At 36.8% G+C, this 21,068-nt stretch overlaps 1 protein-coding gene across 2 annotated transcripts in view; it reads right to left on the bottom strand.

Annotated features, from left to right (window-relative positions):
• Positions 1-21,068, bottom strand: part of ARB2A (ARB2 cotranscriptional regulator A) — a 249,225-nt gene that overhangs the window by 146,446 nt on the left and 81,711 nt on the right. For both annotated transcript variants that reach the window (XM_072416157.1, XM_072416156.1), the window contains exon 7: positions 4,664-4,885. In XM_072416157.1, the coding sequence (XP_072272258.1) occupies positions 4,664-4,885 (222 nt within the window). The remainder of the gene's footprint in view (positions 1-4,663; positions 4,886-21,068) is intronic.

Raw genomic sequence — 21,068 nt, 5'->3', positions numbered from 1 at the left:
TATATATATATATATTTCCATTTTTCAGCAGCCAAATCAATCCAAAATTAGGCTGACTGGTTGCTAAGGGTTTCTGTATTGTGTGCATAACTTTTACCTAGATTAAACAAGGAAAAGCCAAATGATACTTTCCAAAACCCAAAATTCGATATAAAACTTAAAAAATATCTCTTGTTGACATTTGCCTAGTGTAGTAATAGTATTTCCTAGAAAACAAATGTACTGGATTTTCAGATGGCCATTTTAGGTATTGTGTGGTAGACCTCTGGAGGGTTAAAGGTGAGTTGGCTGTTAGCAAATCCAGATGTGCTTTCCACACCACCTTTAAACCACTAAAACATTATAAATTGTGAAATTAGCTACTTCAAACGTTGGCCATGGTCTACCACATCAGATGTAGTGGCCATAACTACAACCACCAACAACGTTTTTATTTGAAACACATTTACTGCATTTCTAGAAAACCATAATATAAGGTTACACACTTTAAGATAAAATATTAGTTTTAACTAAAAAAAAAAAAAAAAAAAAAATTAGCACTACCAGTAGATTGCTTTCATTTCCACACTAGCAAACTTAGATATTAAATTATCATTCAAATTACTGAAATACTTGTTAATTGGCTCATTACTGGGTATTGGTTAAGCACTGGATGCTCGTGATGTTGTATTTGGATTATAAAATATAGTACCTGATTAGGCTCAGTCATTGGAATGTGTTTGTCAATACAAGGGGCATGGAAAGCTGATAATTTATAACCACTCACTTAACCTACATAAAACTTTCTGGGACAATGGGGTCTTCGGTATAAAGTGTCAGAAAGACAAAACTGAGCAGCTAATTGGTGCAAGGTGTGCACTGTGCCAGTCTGTGCCTGGATTTTAGCCTTGATCTTTTTCAAGACAGTTTTACTGAACTAAAGGCTGTGCGCCTAGAGAAAAGGTGACAGAAAGCAAGTGTTCAAAGTAAACTTGCTAGGTACTTTGTTATAGTAATGCATTTATTCCTATTAAGACTAATAATGCTTTCTTAATATCTGTTCACAGTTCATAGGCAATTATAGGAGAATGCCAATAAATTTGTAATTCAGTGTATATTATACTTACTTTAAAAACTGAATTAAAGATATAAAATTATTTGTTTTAAAGTCTACTTACTTATAGTTATAAGTAAGTAGTTTTTATATTTTTTTTTTTAATTTGTTTATATACTTACAGTTACAAATATATAAAATCATAAACCTCTGGTCCCATAATAGTAATTTTTAAAAAAAACAGCATACAAAATAAACAAATCAAAGTGTTTTGCAGATTACACTGTAAAAGTCTAGCTAATTTAGTGAGGTCATACATAGCATGATTGTACTATTGTTTCAAAAGGAAATTTAAGAAAGGACCAAATTGTTTCGGGGTAGACTCACAAGTGTACACACACACACACGCACACACACTAGCTGGGGCATTCATTTATTGCAATCTTATATTATAGTCCAAAAAAAAGTATGTAAAAATGTAATTTTTGTAATGTAAAGTATGTAAAACACTGTGCTGAGAAATACATACAGTTAGGTCTGTAAATATTTGGACAGAGACAACTTTTTTTCTATTTTTGGTTCTGTACATTAACACAATAATTTTAAATGAAACAAGTCAGATGCAGTTGAACTGCAGATTTTCAGCTTTAATTCAGTGGGTTGAACAAGAAGATTGCATAAAAATGTGAGGAACTAAAACCTTTTTTAGGCTTAGACTTCATTTCAGGGGCTCAAAACTAATTGGACGATTGACTCAAAGGCTATTTCATGGGCTGGTGCGGGCAATTCCTTTGTTATGTCATCATCAATTAAGTAGATAAAATGCCTGGAGTTGATTTGAGGGTGGGATGCTTGTATGTAGAAGACTTTGCTGTGAACAGACAACATGCGGTCAAAGGAGCTCTCCATGCAGGTGAAACAAGCCATTCTTAAACTGCAAAAACAGAAAAAAAAAAAACATCCGAGAAATTGCTGCAATATTAGGAGTGGCAAAATTTACAGTTTGGTTAATCATGAGAAAGAAACAAAGCACTGGTGAACTCAGAAACGCCAAAAGACCTTGACGTCAACGGAAGACAACAGTGGTGGATGATAGCAGAATCATTTCCATGGTGAAGAGAAACCCCTTCACAACAGCCAACCAAGTGAACAACACAAGTAGGCCTATCGATATCATAAAGAGAAGACTGCATGAAAGTAAAAACAGAGGGTGCACTGCAAGGTGCAAGCCACTCATAAGCCTCAAGAATAGAAAGGATAGATTGGACTTTGCTCAAAAACATCTAAAAAAAGCCAGCACAGTTCTGGAAAAATAATCTTTGGATAGATGAAACCAAGATCAACCTTTACCAGAATGATGGCAACAAAAAAGTAAAGAGAAGGCAAGGAACAGCTCATGATCCAAAGCATACCACATCATCTGTAAAACATGGCGGAGGCATTGTGATGGCTTGGGCTGCCAGTGGCACTGGGACACTAGTGTTTATCCATGATGTGACACAGGACAGAAGCAGCCGAATGAATTCTAAGGTGTTCAGAGACATACTGTCTGCTCAAATCCAGCTAAATGCAGTCACATTGATTGGAAGGTGTTTCATAATACAGATGGACAATGACCCAAAACATACAGCCAAAGCAACCCAGGTGCAGATATTAGTTCCACTAGGAGGTGAAAGACGTTACATGGTCATCCTCTAAATATAACAAATCTGTACTATTACACTGTAATGATTTAGTAAAACTTTTTAAGGAATCCTACCTATTTATGTGAAGAAATCCATGCTTCTTTCAACATGTTTTTACAGATCTGTTTTCTGAATGGGAGAGTAAGACTTAATTTTAGGTAAATATAACAAGATAGAAATGGATGAGCCATAGGTAGTACCCAAATAAAAATGAAACTCCTAATGCAGTAGAAGCCCATATATGTGAAATGTATGAAATTAATGCCAATGCTCAACACCAAATTGCAAATCACACAAACTGGAAATAACATGTCTGGTGGCAATCCACACATCAATGATGTTGCTCTAGGTGTGGGAAATGACATTAGGCAGTTTCAGAAAATAAGGTTTAAGTGAAAAGGCAGTTTTTAATACAATTAAATTACAAAATGGCCTGTAATGTATCCTATGCTATGTTATATACCTAGGTATAAATCAAGATATGTTTTTGCCCTCAAAATGCCATTAAAAAAAGAATATTTGTTTATACTCCTCCTTATGTCCTGGAACAACTACATTTCTGCATTTGAAGCAGTAAATGGCTTTTTTGTAACACTTTACTGGTGGCCTACCATTTAAAGTGGAACTAAATCCGCATGACTCACCTTCAGCATGTTCCAGCACTGGGCATCACCATCTTTCTCCTCTTCTTACTGGAGACAATCTGCATCCATCTTGATTGGCTGTGTCAGGATGATGTGGGAGTTCATTCATCCCGTCACACACAAGGGGCATGGATTTGCCGGGTTTCTAGGCTCAGCTTTGATTACAGAAACCTGGAGCAATCAGGCAAATAAAACTATTATTTCAGAAGGGATATCTCCTGTCCCTTTCTGAAATAATGACCTGCCTGATCATACAAACTTTGTTGTGGAACTTTAGTTCTACTTTAGGACCAAGTGACATATCATAGGATGTATTTGTTTACAATAACTTATGGTAATTGCCGTTTCTATCAATACCTGTTTTCAATGTTATAAGCAACAGACACATTTTGTGCCCTGGATTTCAAAGAGAAGAACTGTATTCCCAGGTAAAAATGACTACCTTCTGTTATATTTGGATCAGTTTGAGTACAAACGTATTATTTTTATATATACATATATAACCTTACTTTATAATTAGATGTTCTTACATGCCATAAAAAAGTGCAAGCACATTGTGATTGTGGTCTATAATCTGCCTAAAAACACTATCCTTTAGTGTAATACTATATGCAAAGTAAAGAGGTGATAGTTTTAATTATTGTTATTTTATTTGTTTGTTTTTTAAAGTTTGTGTTAAAATGTTTTTTTTTCTGTCTACATACAAGAAAATATTTACCAAATAACAAGGTTTTCCAGGGAACTCTAGAAAGAGTAAAGTGACAGCATAGCAGTATCAAAATGTGATTATAAACTTGAATCTATCTATCTATCTACGCATAAGCAGCTGCTTTAATGATTGTAAATAAAGGCTCATTTTGCAACATTGAAACATAATTATGCCAATGATTTGAAAAGTACAATATACCACTAGCTAAAAAGGTGATTAAATAATATGATTATTCAATATTTCCTATTTGCAGTGTACACTGTCTACTCATCACGTGAATGCTTATAGTATAACGATACAGATTTATGTGACCAGTAAGTCCATTTTGTTCTTGTCAGCACTAATTTTATGAAAGGTGCAGTGGTAAATATCCATGTTTTAAAAAACTTGAAAACATGATAATTGCTTTCAAAGCAGCAGAATGTGCTGTTGTATTAACATCTGGAATTTCAGATTTTGACTTTACATCGTAACTTTCTGAAATTTAGGAAGCACAGTTATTTTTACAACACCTCCTCAGAGGTGTGCAGAGCAGCCAGTTAGATAGTTAGAAAGTTAGATATAAAGGTCTGCAGTTGATTTGTTCACTCACCCGAATGTAGAGCTGCAGAGTCTCCTTCTCTTTTTGGGGGTTTCGATATTTTTCATAAAAGTCCCTCTTTTTCTTGTTGTCTTTTGGAATCCTCTCTCTCCTCTCCCTTTTCTCAGCTGGCTCATCTGAGCTGTCAGGAGACTGCTGCTGTGCCAGTGGTTTACTCTTCTCCACTTCAATATAATTTTCATTTGGATTCAGCACAACAACTGCATATCCTTCCTGCAATCATAACAGAAAATATTTTAAATGAGGTTTGTGATTACCGTCATATAGAAATGAACTTTTTCATAAATAATTGCACTAGTTACTAAGCACACATTACTTTGCATACCACATTGAATCATGAGAGGGAGCTTGCAGGACACATCAGCACAGCAACATGAACCTTGCAGAATCTGATCACAATGGCTTATATACCGGTAATACACTATTTTGTATACTATTGTATAGTAAACATAGTCTGCATTGTGTTGAATCAAAATAAATGTTTTACATTGTTACTTTACAAAATAAACATCATATGTCTTTGTTAAGTACTCTTCTACTAAGCCCTGAATAGAACCATTCCCTCCATAAAATTCTCCTGTGCTATCAATGAAGTTACTAGAAAGGTAAAAAAAAAATCTTTATTATAAACAGATTGGTTTCCAATATTCAGCATTTTGTTAACACTTTGTTAACACAAAAATTTTGTTAACACAAAAAAAAAAAAAAACACAAATGGTCTGTGCCCCAAAGTTGAAAATTCAAAGGGAAATTAGTAAAACAGCTTTTGTTGGTCTGTATTCGTCGTAAAACACCTTTGGTTGGTCTACTGATCAACCATGCACAGAACATAGATCCTTGTTTCCTACAATGAAAAAAAGGATGTGCATGCGCGGCTAAGTGTACGATGCAGGTAAAGAATAAACTTCCATGCATATCATCCTGGCCTGTCCAATCCAAGGAAGATGGAGGAGCTAACGTCATAGCAAGGACAGATGAGTGCAATCAAAAAATTGCGGTCAGAAAGTTAAGGTTATTTTATTGCAGATGGGACATTGCCTATGCCTTCTGTGATAAAGGACCTGCCTCATAGCAAGTGTTTGAATTTTGAAAGTTTAGTTCTGCTTTAAGGAGAAGAGAAAAAAAAGGAAAAGATTTGTAAGATCACAGCATGAAGAACACACCATATGCAGAAGTTAAATATCCCAATAACCTCTCCATTTTCTATGGGTAAATTGACACATCTATTGTTGGATCAGAAGAGACACCAAGCTAGAGTGTATGCATATGTACATTTTTTATATAATATATATTTATATATATATATATATATATATATATATATATATATATATATATATATCAAAGCCATTTGAAAAATCCCTTTAGGTACATGGTTGAAAAAAACATACTGATTTACAATGAGTATTTTCTTCATAACTAGTTTGCAATTCATAAAGCAGCAAAGGGAGTTATATTTTTAAAGTTTATAAAAAGAAAAAAATCTTTAAAGTTCCTGTTTCAAATTATTACATTTTTAATGAAGAAAAAAAAAAAAGTTAAATAAATTTTATACAGCCTGATTCTATCACTACAAGTAACATGCTAAAAAATGGTGTAAAATTTTTATATAGACATTGCCTTCTTTTGACTTTATCAAGTTAATATTTTTTGCTGTCCCTAAATATTCAGGGGGAACGCACGGAGAACGAGGGAGAAGATCAAACATACTTCTATATACCTTGCTGATCAAGTACATCAACTCATGTATACCCAAAGACAGTTTACCCAGTTTGGGTTTATTTTTTATGTAAAATGCCGCTGAGAGGATTTTCTGCTGTGTGCGTTTCACAATCAAGTTGCCAACAATCATGCCCGGCATGAAATCTATGCATAAATTAGAAACTACTGACTTACATACACCTTAAATACAAATATTCCCTAAAGAAGTTTTATTTAGGTCTTTTTATGACCTATATATATCTTAAAGGGGCAAGCGTAAACATTTTGCTTTTTTAAAATTGTTAAGGCATTCTAAAATATTGCTCATTGGTTAAGTCCATCATGGGGGTAATGGATGCCAGTTTGACACTAGAAGTAGATTTCATAATGTTATGATACTATAATAGCTCCTCACAATTTGGGCCTTTTGGAAATCTCTCCAATGTATGTGAACATTTATGACATTTTGGTTGGCAGCAATTTAAGAACTTTAAAGTGCAAAAAGAATAATTTAGAAACTTAACTCCAGCCTTTTCTTTTTGCACAATGATGCCTACTGCTATTTTTAAAAAGCAAAAGGGACCTATGGCATATGGGTAATTAAAAATTCATTATCCATATAACAAAACAGATTTTAAATTCCATTCTTAAAAATGTAATTATATTGAAGCGCTTACCTGCTTCAGTTCACTTCCAATTCTTCCATAGACATTCTAGTGTGGGTATATTAGAAGAAACTACTCTACTCTTTTATAACGTACAGCAGCTAGAATGGGTTCTTCATATGAACCAGAAAGTACAGTGTAAACACGAAAACATACCAAAGACCGCCTTTGCAAACATTGAAGAGCATGACAAGGCTTGCAGGATTCAGGCTCAATGTTTCTCAAAGCTACAGTCATGCAAAAATAAGAACCCATAAAGTGATAGGTAAAAATCACATCTCTGGTACAGTCCATCAAAGTCACCCAAAGGAAGATGCTTTTCCCTATAGTTTTTTTTAAAGCCCAAGATTGCTTATCCTCAAGGAGAACACTACTCCTGTAACAGCGTCATTGAATAGTGGAAGATACTTCATTAAACGACATCAACATATATAGAAAATCATTACTTTCTTCTTGACAAATATATTTAAAACAATGATATACCCTGTTTTCCAACTACAAATAATACTTAGTTTCACAAAAAAAAAGCTTTGTTTACAAGACTCTCAGTATACATATAGACACATACTGTACAAACTTGCATATTTAATTACCGCGTGTATTATTTGTTTTAAGCTAAATTTTATTCCAATATTTGTTTATTCTATAATTTGCCTTCCCTACAACCGTATTTCTTCCTTTTCCATACTACTAAAATGTACAAATAATGTCTTTGTTTTTGTTACATTCCTTTTATTTTTACCTAGAAATGTCATCACTGCTTTTTATGCAATGTAGGAACATCATTGCTTATTGTAGGGGCTTCCTCCGTATTCCTTTCAAGAGCCCTCAACCCATGTACAAGGTCCTGTGGGCATTCCTAGGCAAGCTGTATTTTTAGGACAACCACCCTAAGGAAAACCAAGTAATTTTGAGCCAGTCAAAGAACTGAAATCGAGTAAATGAAAGGGGTGGGCCAAGGACAATAAAGCTGGGGAAGAACAATCCTGAATCCACTCTTGTTCTGGCTATAAGTGGAAAACCAAAGACTTTGTTAATATCCCCAAGAAATATAGATAGCCTGAAATAATGTTAACTCTTCTCCCACTGAAATCAAACAATAAATTTTAAAAGACATTAAACTTAAATTTTGTTCTGACACCTGCAAGACACGGGCCCTTTACAGAGGATTTTCACTCATATTCTTATCATAGAAACTCCCGGGGAGAGAATGGTCTGAATATTTCTTGAAATACTCAGGCGTGGCATGCCATACCAGAGAACTTCTACAGATGGCCAAATATTGGACTTTAGGAAGCTGGTGGCACCCTGCGATGGATCAAGTATAATTAAGTAATCGTGGGTTAAGTTCTGGTTTAAGGTGTTTGGCAATCAACAATTTACCCAGTGGTCCTATAGGCTTCAGGCACTAAAGCAACTTCCATATGTAGCAAACCACAGAGAAAGGGTGACTATTGCTTGAATATTAAAACCCCAAGGTATCTTGTTACATAAATACATTTTTTATCCTTCACATTTTCAGGTTTATAGAGCAAAAGGCACAGTAGGCAAGTGTTTGAAGGCGTCTACAAGGTACGTAAGGAAGAAATGCTCTGCCTGCTTAGGCTGAATGCACACTGAAGGATCCTACTTAACAGAATAGAAATTTGATGTAGTTCACATTACTCTGTAGTCTTGTTAGCCACATGTTTACAGCTTTTTTTATGGTTATGTTCTCCAGTTATCCAGTTACAAGCTTATAGTGATGCTGCATCTGTTACAACAGACTTTCATGGGGTAAATAACTAGGTAGAACTGCAGAAATAATCGAGACTGCATGTTTCACACACTGCCTGGCCAAAAACACACTCACACTCTGATAATTTGCTACACCATACTTTAGCTCTGATTAGGGTATATACCAGTATAAAATTTTGATAAATTTATGCAATGTCACAACTTTTATTTGCCCCCAAGAGTTCCATTATTTTTACATCATAATATAAAATTCCATGAATGGAAAAACCTGGTCATTTAGTATGTTAAGGTAACACAAATGGTCTGCAGATCTCATTTTTTTGACATTCACATTACAAATGAAAAAGGACATTTAACTCCATCAATACTAAATGTTCTTAAAGATACAGGATGGGATTCATCTGATATGGTTGATTTCAAACAGAATATGTGACATCTTGTGCCTCAGATGGTCAGACAAAAAACCAAGAAAAGTACTATCGGTTTTAAAAAAATTTATATACATCTTTCAAAGGAAAGTTGTGCTGTTAGATATACAGGGCTTACTAACCTTTGAAATGGAAAGCATCACCATTTTAGAGGGAGCCTGCTCTTTTAACACTGTGGCTTCAAATTGCTATACTAGTGCATGAGAGATAGGTTGCAGAATCAGAGCTTGAGACAGTACACAAGAAGTTAAGTTGGGAGTAGCTATGGGCCTCTGCTATCAAATAAGCCAGGTACAAGCACCAGGTTCTCATCATCCAATTTGGAGCATTCAGAATAGTGGGAATTTTCTATAATTTATTTCTAGGCTAAAGTCAAGGAAAGCGTTTATTTGGTAAAAAAATATGTAATCAGAAAATACTGTGGTCAAGGAGTGACCAAAAGCACTAGGCCAGTTTACCAGAGTATCAGGTACTTCGTGGCAAATGTGGTGCTGTCAGAATAGTGATAATTCTCTGAGAGTGAAACTGTTCCCTTCAGTGTGTGGACTGTATCTGAAAAACCCGTTGCATTCAAGTCTTGAAACAAGTTGTCAATGCAAGTTGTGGAGCCAGCAGTCTGCAAACATGAACAACACTTGTTGTCCACAGGTCGGGGAATATAATACTGCTAAAGACAATTTTTGTGTTGGCATTTCATATCTAGGCTTTTGCATGCTTCTTCTGAAAGTACAAAGGTCCTTTTAATGGGCAAAAGAAAGGGGAATCATTATACACTGAATATCTTGGCTTAGAGATCTGGAAAAGCTGTGTTTTTTGTTTTTTTTAGTCAAAGAACCTTCTGAAGTACTGCAGGAAAATAATTTAAAATAAATACTATGAGGGATTAGCATCAAACACACTCACTGCAGAGGGGTATTTCAAATTTCAGGGGCACTCTGCCCACATCTACTTATTCTATTCATGTAAACAGAACGTAAACATCCAATGTTTTCCCTCATAGAGGATCCGTAATATCATGGTTCTCAAGAAAATAAACAAATATTAGCCACCTGGCTCTCTCCCAGACACTCTCTTTAGAGTTTTTGGTTCCCCAGACCTAACATTAGGGGAACTCCTTGGCTCTCCCAGCATACAGGCTACACCCAGCCTGTCCACCTGAGCCACCTGGCCTCAGGATGCAACTCCCCTAGTCTCAATAAAAGACCTGCTCCCTTTTATTATTAGCCAGGTGTCACAGAGCCATTACCAATTTCAAGACTGAAAGCAGGATGGAGTGCCTGGCCCATCCTATCCTTCTCAGACACTGAAGGCCTAGATCCCACCAAACAAATTGCAGCAAATCTGCAGTGACACAATTATCCACAGCCCTATCCAGGCACCTAAAAACTTTTCCAGGTGAAATTGAGGTAGATGACGTTAAATACCCTTTGAATTTGGCATCACATGTTTCTGCCTACTATAGTACCTAACTCAGGATTCCGGGCTATTTATACAGCCTTCAGGTGCAAGAGTATACTGGACAGAGATGAGTATGAATTCTTTTTTAATCTATATAAAAAGTTATCAGTATTACAACCCTGACCTGGACCTAAACTACAACCTCTTCAGGACTGCTAACTGACTTCTAACTGTGCTTTCACATGCTGCCGGGAGAAGCCAATGCCAGCACTTGTCATGTGTAAAAGTATCTCTGTACACACAACTTCATACGAGCATCACTGTTTGTGATAACGTTTCTAGACATCACTTAAAAAAATAATACACGAAAAGTTCTGTGTGGACACAATGCCAATGTCTTCTGCTGACACTTAACAAAACAAAGCATTATTTTGATTCTCAAGGCACTGCAATAAGAAAAAACAAAACAAACAAAAAAAAAAGTCAGTTTAATACGGTTGGTGCTAAATTGGACTTTAAGCAGCTTACAATTCTGATGTTGAAAGCTGTAAAAAGGCAATAACTAATGATTGTGTACTTATTTCCCATATGAAATATTGACACACACATATTACTCTAAAAAAGTGAATACCATGATAGCATTAGGAGAGTTGGTAGGTTTTATGAATGTCTGTTTTATAACACGGTACAGTAACCAATTGGAACATGTTTATTGCCATACATCACTGCCCACTATTACTTGTTTAAAGTAAGTCTGAATGTAAAAAAAAGTTAACTCATTAAACAGAATGGAACAGCACATATTACATTTTTTTCCATTTGAGTATCTAGCTTTTTTTTTTTTGCTCTGTTGTTTTACTGGCATTAGTATGGTGAGGTAGAAAGTTGCCATTTGTATTTTTACTTCTGGAGGGTTCCATGGTACAAGAGGAATGAAAGTTAGGTAACTGTCATGTGATGGCAGCAACCCCACTATAATTGCATATAAAGGTTAAACCAAATACCCACTTTGAAAAACAGATGGTAAGGCAGGTCATTATTGAAAAAAAAAAAAAGGTGATGTCCGTTCTGCAATTATCTGCCTGATCAGGGAACTGTCAAAGAAGCTAAACTGTGCATGAGCAGCTTAGAGAAAGTTGCCAGGGACACCTGACAAACCCGGCTTCTCTTGCATGTGCTGGGAATGAACAAACACCCATGCGCCTGCGTGGGAGTTACATCATAGTCAACTCAATCAATTGCAAGGAGCCCAAGTTGTGTGGCTGCAAAAAAAAAATCACCCCTTCTCCTCCATGATTGACAATTGGTATGAGGTGTTTGTGCCGCCATGCTGTGCTTGGCTTACACCCAATATGGTGCAATGCATTATGGCCAAAAAATCTCCACCTTTTTTTCATCTGTGCAAAGAACATTGTTCTTCTTGTTTGTTCCATTGCAACTTGGCAAATCTAAGCCATACTTCCATGTTCATTTAGGAGAGAAGTTGCTTGTGGCAAACATTCCAAACAAGCTTACCTTTATTCAGTCTTTTTCTAACTGTATTTAATGAACTTTAACATGTTACATGAGACCTATGGAGGCTGAGATGTAGCTCTTAGATTCCTTGCAAACTTTCTGAGCATTGCACGGTCTGACCTTGTGTGGAATTTACTGGGGTCTCCACTGCGAATAATTTCACTTGTGAATAATCTTTAACACTATAGTGAGATGTAATTCAGATTGTTTGGAAATGGCCTTATAGCCTTTCCCAGATTTATAGGCAGCAACAATTGTTTCTCTAAGATCATTGTTGATGTTTTTTTAACTTTGGTTGTGTGTTTGTGATAGCAAATCAAAACTTCAGCTTTTATAGGGGCAGTCACGCTTGCTGATGATCAGTTAATTTGGTTAGCAACCCTTGACTTCAATACCTATGTAAGTGGTAAAAGTGTACCTAATTTTTCCCACACTACTTCTGTATTTTAATTTAGTCTTTTAATACATAAATATTGACACAATGTGATATGTTATGTGTTTTTTTATCTGCAGTTGGATTTACCTAACTTTAAAGTCCTGCTGAACACTAGATCAGCGGTCGCCAACTGGTGGTCCGCAGCTCTGGTCGGTGCACCGACTAGCAGGGTCAGGAAAAGGACCCCGCCAAGGGGACACACCGGCCAGAGCCCCGCACCATGTCCCTGTGCAAACCCTGGCTCAGGGAAGTGGGTGGGCTGTCTTTCACGACACAACCTGCCCACTCTCCCATCGCAGGCTCAGACTTGCAATGGCAGAGTGGGCGGGGTTATGGCATTAAGATGTCACTATGGGTTCCCCCCCTCTTTGATTGACAATTGGCTCCCCACGCATGCACGGTCAGGAGCTGGTAATTTTAGTGGTCCGCGGGACCAAAAAGGTTGGCGACCGCTGCATTAGATGATTATTTTTTATTATGTAATGATATGTAGAACATTAGAATTCAAAAGCAAGCAGACTCAAATAAGAAAGTGTAAAAAAAAAGAGAGAGAGAGAGAGACACACACTGGCATTCAAAAGCACTAGTGGCCATTAGAGGACTTTGTATTGTTGTATTGTTGTTGTGTAGAGCTCAAACCATAAGTTCAATAGTACTTCCTGTTGTAAGGGGCACAAGATTTCAGCTCATTCAACCTGCAGGATCAGATTCAGTTCCGAATAATTATATTACTGCCATGGTCTAACTGCAGAAAATTACAAAACTGAAGAAATTATCGATGTGGCTCTTCTTTTTACTGACAACAATGGAGATATTTTATACACTTTATTTTGGTGAGAATAAAAAAAAAAATGAAAATACATTAAATTTAGGTAATAAAACTGGCATACATTACTATTTTAAAATTATTACTTGCAACCAGCAGGTGGAAAGCTCCAAAGCCTTTTACTACTAGGACTAGCTAAGGTTAAGGCGGACAATTACTAAGCTACTGGACCGCCTGATAACAAGTCTGTAATAAACATTTACCCAGTAACATACAAGCTGCAAAAATTCAGGCAGTATTGAAATGGTATAGAAAACTGGAGTACTTCACAAAGAATATCAGAATTGTACCCTTTATTAAATTAAAACCAAACACAATAACAATTACTATTAAGTTTATGGCCAGCAAGATGCCTACTGTACTGTTCAGTATATACCATTAAAAGCTACATAAATTGCAGTTGTTAGTGTTTAATTTGAGCATGAGCTGTCTTCTTAGAGTGGCAATCAATACATTTATAATCAATTTAAAAACTGTACTTTTAACATTCAGTTAACTTTTATGTTTGGCTTTGCTAATGCATTTGATCAATTCTAACTGCTGCTACAAACAGTTTTGCAGAAAACACTCAAGCAAGAAAGTACGGTAATTTATATATGCTAGACAGTACTATCTCAAGACTGAAGGTAACCAAAAGTTACACTTTGCCTAAACTTTCATTCATTTGTAAATACAATATTCAAACAGTACAAATCTTATTGCACAAAAGGTACTTATCACACTTTAAATGTATTGGCACACATTAAACATTTCGCAGATTTACAATGAGTACAATAGAGCCTTAGAGACAAGGTATAGGGACAGCAGACTGAACCATTTCCCAGCCCTTTACAAGTCTGTGGAGTTCTACTGCACCTGTGTTGGAAGTAAGACATGGATGCAGCATTGACTGAGGTGCCAAGGAATTTTTCTAACCTCCAGGGGTCACTTCTCATGGCATCTATCATCTCCTATTGCACATAATTTTATTAACACAATTTTTTTCAGCAGATTATGTAGAAGTAACAAAAAAAAACTAACAATGATGGAAGACTTTCTGTGCTGTGAACAGATTATCGTTTTCTGCAATGATTGGTGCAAGTTCAAGGAAAACAGCAAAACTGTTCCTAAATGCCAAGCCTGCTCTGGTCTGGTGATAGTACTTAGTACATGCCCAGTAGCAACAGGTAGATAACATTATGTCACATGCACTGTAACACCTACATTTAAATGGGGGCCAGGACTAGCAGCACCATGCAGAGGGAAGCATATCAGGAATTGTCCTTGCACAGAAGGTAAGTCTACATTGCAATGGGGCTCAGGATTAGCCCATGGGTTACTATCACATCCTTTTAGCAGTATATACTCATTCTTCCTGACTTCTGCACCACGCCATTAAGGCAAAGGGCACAAAGTAAAATACCTGGCACACAAGGATATCTGTGAGCATGTAACTCACTACCCTTTCCTACATGACAAACTTGGGTACTGTGTGGATGTGCCAGTGCTGTCACACGGGTTTAGGTGAGGAGTCCATGGCCATGTCTTTTCAGAGTTTAATCTCTTGCAGTGCATGTGTGAGAAAAGGAGAGTACGATAAGTAAATGTCCTTTTCTTACCTTAGGAGCAGGTTAAGACCTGCCTCGGGATTGAGCGATCCTGCGCTCTCACTGTTACCCCAATTTATTCTCCATAGATTTATCCATGTAATGTTTCTCAAGAGGGAGCGGTTACCTGGCATAAGGAAGTGGTAAATGTACTGCATCCTCACCGCCAGTGTGAACATAGCCTAAGGAAGGCATATTGTAATGCTGAGCTTCACCAGTAGATTTCTTTAAAAGTAAAGCTCAAAACTAAGATAAGGTGTGCAGAGGGGAACCATTTTTGGTAATACAAAATTAGTTACAAAAGATGAGTTCCTTTTTACGTGGAAATACATTTTAAAGTGGAACTAACCCCACAATACTCGCTTATCCTCATTCTGTCACAGGGCATTGCCATCTTCCTTCTTTTATTCTTGACGGCAATTTTCTACTACCTTAATTAATGATGCCGGGATGACGTAATGAGTTAATTCATTCCCAACACACACAAGGTAAGAAAGGATTTCCCGAAAACCAAGACTGAGCCACATGGGCACAGCTCTGCAAAATCTGAGAGCTTAGCGGTGATCAGACAGATAAGAAGAGTTATTGTAGAAGGGACCTGTTATTTCTACAATAACCACCTGCCCAAACTGCAATTTTGCAAAGTGGGACTTTAGTTCAACTTTAACATTATTAGCTTAATTTGGCTAGTATAACTGACTCACAGAACTTTTGTCTTGACTTAAATCCCAGTCAGGATGCTTTCTGACATCCTAAAGTGGTTGTACAGTATATTTGATATACACATAAAAAACTAGGGGAAGGGGACCACTAATTCAAAGTCTTATATTGTTGGGAACTCCAGTAATGATGTCTCCATGCCATAGTTTATGGTTACTTTTGTTTTTCTCACTTCCCTCTTTGTATTCTCTACCATGCAGAACATATATAGAAGATAGGAAAACGTGGAACCCCCTTTCCATGCCTGCAACAGACACAAAAGCCTAGCAACTCAGGTGAAGAGATTCAACACCTAGCGAGTACAAAAAGACATTTTGAGTTGAAAGACTTACTTTCCAGAAACACATAAAACCTAACTCCAAAAAACTTTTTTAAACTGTGTGAAAGCTATATTGTACTGTATTGTGACACAACTTCTTGGTAACCACATAAACAGCAGGGGCTTGCTACAAAGTGCCAGGTAGTGCACCCAAATAAATGGGGCTGCGTCTACCAATTCCTGCAGTTTTGTAAAAGCAATCACAGAAGAATTGCCACAACTATTATTCTGCAATAAATAATGATAGCATAACAATTCATTATACAATGTCATTATATAGTGAGTGTACCCCCGGAAAAAAAAAAATATATATAGGGCCTGTGACAAGCCACATAGAATAACTTCCTATGATTGTGAAGGTGGGTCCTTAGCAACCAATCAGCAACTGTTATTGTAAGCAGAGCAGCTAAGACAAATGGCTAAGTCTTTTCATTTGGCCAGTTTCCTGAAGACATGACCTGAGATAGAAATAAAAACAGAATGCCAGTGGCTGGTGTTTTGTGTACATTTTGGCAACAGTTCTTCTCACAGTATTTCTAAGCCAAGTTGTATCTCAGTTCCCTCTATGAATTCCATTGCTACAAGAATCTTTCCACTACTGCCTATCCCACATTGTCCTAGTAAATTCCCATCTTCAAACGCTGGCAGGAAAAAAAAATAACTATGCTAAGAAAATATGGCACAAAACTTTTTAAAGGACCACCTGTTGTCTATTATTTTTGCATAGCACTTACTCATAAATCATAACACAAGGTAATTAATCAAGCTGTCAAGTAGAGGGTCAAAGGTTATGTCACAGTGTCAAGAGGTTAGGCCTGGGCTGATGGAGGTCAGGGTCACACTGCATTCCTCATTATCAAGTTGGGATGAGAGATCGGCTCAAGCAAACAAAAGTGAAAGCAGATGGACAAGTGAGTGGATTGAAAGAGGAGAGGGGGGGAAAAATGCATACAAAAAATTCTGCAGACAAAAAGGAAAGCAAAGAACGTGTCAGCTGCCTTCAAAGAAAGGGGTGAATAGCAGAGGAATACATTGACATAGGCTCAAAAGACATCACATACGACAGGGAAAATATGGTTCTTTCTATGCAAATAACAAGAGACAGGAAAATTTGCTTGGCTGATTTGCAAGGGGGGAAAGTAATACTAGAAATTGCTGCCATTTACTCAAGCAGATTTCAAGCAGAATTAGGTAATTTTACAGAAAATAGCTAAATACCAGGCCTTTTTAGACAACGCTGCTTGTTACTGCTTATCAAATAGGCTTTATAACCATTTTCCTAAACCTAAATGAGTTTGTAATTTTTTTTAAAAATAATTACAGAAGTCAAGAAAGGCAAATTAAAAATTAATTTGATATTTTACCATGTCCTTAGAGTGAAGGGGATGATTTTGATGACAGCACATCATATACATGAAAATGCAGACTCATTACCCAAAGCACAACTAATAGTTAACTAACAAAGGTTTTACCCTATCTAGCTAATAGGTAACCTAGTACTTATAAAGAACTAGCAAGGAATAAAGGACCATAGCAGCCACAGAAGGGCCTACATTTCCTCTATTGAACCAGTCAATTTTACAAATACACACTCACTCCAGTCATTGACAGGGAAGGACAATCTTAATACCATCTAGATTAGAACCGTTTAACCCCAGTTCTCTTATTCTTATGTACCACATCTTACTAAATGTACTGTTGTCTGTTAAAAAGATACTGATGTTGGACAGCCTTTATCTAGAGACTACCAAAACATTATGCATAATTACACAGGTCAACAAAAAAATTAGTTTTGATAATCATCAGAAACCACAGCAAATTCTTCTAAATCAATTTTTCGAGCAGATTTCAGATCTGTTCTCAGTTTTTCCCAAACACGCACAGTTCCTGAGTTTTGAATACTATTATAGTTTACATTGTTTGTGCATGTATGTTGTACTAAAACATAAGCAACATTAAAGTGAATGTTAATACATCTTCAGTGTGAAGTAAAATAAGGCACACTGTGGTATAGATCTACTGAGCAGTGCCAGTCAGACCCCATTGTTTATTCAGAAATGCTTAGAGTATGATTTTACTTGTGTACTCTTATCATACTTTCATTCCAGAAACCATGGTAGCGTTGCTCCATTAACAGAATGTCCTGGTGAAAACGTTCTCCTTGTTTTTCACTCACCATATCAAGATTTTCCTGGAACAGTTCTAGATGTGAGTGCAAGAAATGTATTTTTAATGACAAGCGACAACCCAGTTTCTGGTATGAATCAAGCAGATTCTGAACTTCTTTCTTGTATGCAGGAGACTTATGGTTTACCCAGGAAATTTTCACACAGCCACTTGAATGCATCCCAAGCTTCTAGCTTAGCTGCTGAAAGAGATTGTTTGAAAACATCATCCTGCAAAACAGACTTGATCTGTGGCCCTATAAATATCCCTTCCTTCATTTTTGGAGTGCTTATGTTTGGAAACCTCTCAACAAGGTACTGAAAACCCATGGAGTTTGATTTACCCTTTACAAGGTTCTTCATCAAACCTAAATTGATATGGAGAGGTGGCAGAAATATTTTACGCGGATCAACCAGAGGCAGAAACTTGACAGTGCTTGTTCCGGGCCTATAGGTATCTCTTGGTAGCCAATCACGCTTGACATAATGGTCGCCCGTAGATCAGCTGTCCCACACCCTTTAGATCCCCACAGATGTTCCACTGGTGTGTTTTATACTGGATTGCTTCAAGTAGTAACTTCATGTTGTCATAGGACTCCTTTAGGTTACTGGAATGGGCAATCGGTGAACTTGGTTTGGAATTACCATTATGCAGTAAGACTGCTTTCAAGCATCTTTTAGAGGAATCAGTGAAGATACGCCATTCAGATGGAACATGCTCTTGTGACAAACAGTTAAAGGGCATATATATCATGACAGTAGCACAGTGAGCCATCACTAGTGAAGAACATGGCCAAGTTATGATTTTGTTTCTGTAGTGAGTTACAGTTACACCCTTTCCAAACAAGTGCTTCTGTTTAAGCCTTAAAGCAATAAAATCTGCTTTGTCTTTGGAGAGATTTTGATCACGAATGAGGTCATTCAGCTTTGCTTGTGTAAAGGTCTCTGGTTCAGTATCTTCATCGGCCAAGTAGTCAGGATCAGATGATTCGCGTAACTGGCTATAACTCCAGCGCTTTCCTCATCACCTTCTACAGAAGCAAGTCCATCATGTGGCGGTACCCGAACTGGCAGTGAATCATCTTGGGGAACAGGCCTAATTCCAGAATCGAGGCTGGGATATACAATTTTTTACTTAGTTTTACCTGAGAATCCACTTTTGTTGACGGTGCAAAAATAGCAGTCGATTAGATGGTCTTGGGGTTCTCGCTACACCATCGGGATTGCAAATGGCATTGCTGCTTTACACTGATTTAGCCAGTGACGCAGTCCATTAGAACAACTGGTACAGTTGTGCTTTCGTACAAGGTTGTGCTTTCATACAACGTTGTGCTTTCGTTGTGAATGAACCACACACGTAACAGAAACTGTCTGGATCATTAAGGTAATTTCTAGGCATGATGACAAATAAAAATCAATTGCAGTTAGTGCGGTCTAAAAGTTGTAATATATTAAGGCTATTTATAACAAATTTCACACAATATTTAATTAGCTGCATCACAAAAACTAGATGTCCTGAATACTACAAAGCCCACATAAAATTATATCTGATGAAAATGATATGTTGACCTGTATTATCAGAAATTTACAAGTAAATGAGTTGCCTCCAAACAAGGTGCTATTTGATTTGAGCTTAAAGAAAAACAGAAAGTAAGTAATCGGTATATGTTATACTACAAGCCTTTACCGAACTCTGTGGCAACTAAACCCATCCCAAAACCTCCTTAAAAACCGACCTGTAGTGACTTGGTAATTTTCCAGATAAATTAATGTTTTATTTAATCTTGAAATAGAAACTATGCAATACAATGAGATTTGTGAGATGCGCACCTAATTAAGAAATTATATTACTAACCATCTTAACATCCCTTACATCAAAAAAGGATTGTTACATAGAAAAGAAGATAAATGGATCAGAAATTAAAAATGCTTACATGAGTACATATATGTGTGGCCTCACATAGTCTAGGGGTTAAAAAAGGGGCAGAGGGCAGGAGACCATAGAAAGCTGCAAGAGTCAGCAGAGGCCATTGAGAAAATTACACCCCGATAGGACAAAAAATCTTCAATCACAACCCACGTTATACCTACTGAAAAGCAGCAATAGGATCATATAATTAAGGTCAGATAATAAACACAGCCAATCACTATTAGTAATGTAGGCCAACAGATATTTAATACCAGAAGATAGAAAGACTAAGAGGTAAAGAGGTATTTAAGCAGAAAGTCAGGCCAGCTGGTCTTAAGGTATTCTCCTAGGTATTATTGGTGTTCATATGTAGCTTTAAAAAGCTCCTGTACCAGAAAATGATTAGAAGTTTCTTAAAAAAAAATGGAGGATGGTTGATCAGATTTTTTTTCTAATCCACAGCAACCATTTGTGCCCCCATTTGACCACTCAAGCAGTACATAAATATTAGGTAAAGCTAAACCATCATTACCTGCGGTTCTTGAAGGGTACACAGCATAAACCTGGAGACAGGGACAAATAAATTAGGCAAATAATTGATTGGCATTTTGGATTGGAAACCTTAAATCCTAAATGAATTATCTGAGAATCCCATTTTAGAGGCAGAACAACAATAGTCATATTCAATATGTCTAGATCTAGAAGAAGCATGTGGAACTTGTTACAGCCATAGGGTCTCTTCCACTTAGCTGCTGCTAAGCTGCTTATCTTCTGCTGTCCGTGGCATTGTTCAGCTTAGTTGAAGTTATAGCTGTAGTTTTTTTTTTATCACCATCACTGATATTCTGAATGACTCCAGACTCACAGTGGTGGTCACAAACTATGATATAAGCTACTATGATATAAACTGTTGAACAGTGTGGGGGCAGTGGCTGAATGCAGGAGACCTGATAACTAGAAGGAGAAGGGGTAGGTATAGCAAGCAAACCCC

This window comes from Pyxicephalus adspersus, chromosome 6 (genome assembly GCF_032062135.1).
Source record: "Pyxicephalus adspersus chromosome 6, UCB_Pads_2.0, whole genome shotgun sequence".
NCBI classification, from domain to species: Eukaryota; Metazoa; Chordata; class Amphibia; order Anura; family Pyxicephalidae; genus Pyxicephalus; species Pyxicephalus adspersus.
The sequence above is the reverse complement of the archived record's forward strand: the minus strand, read 5'-3'. Positions and strand labels throughout refer to the sequence as shown.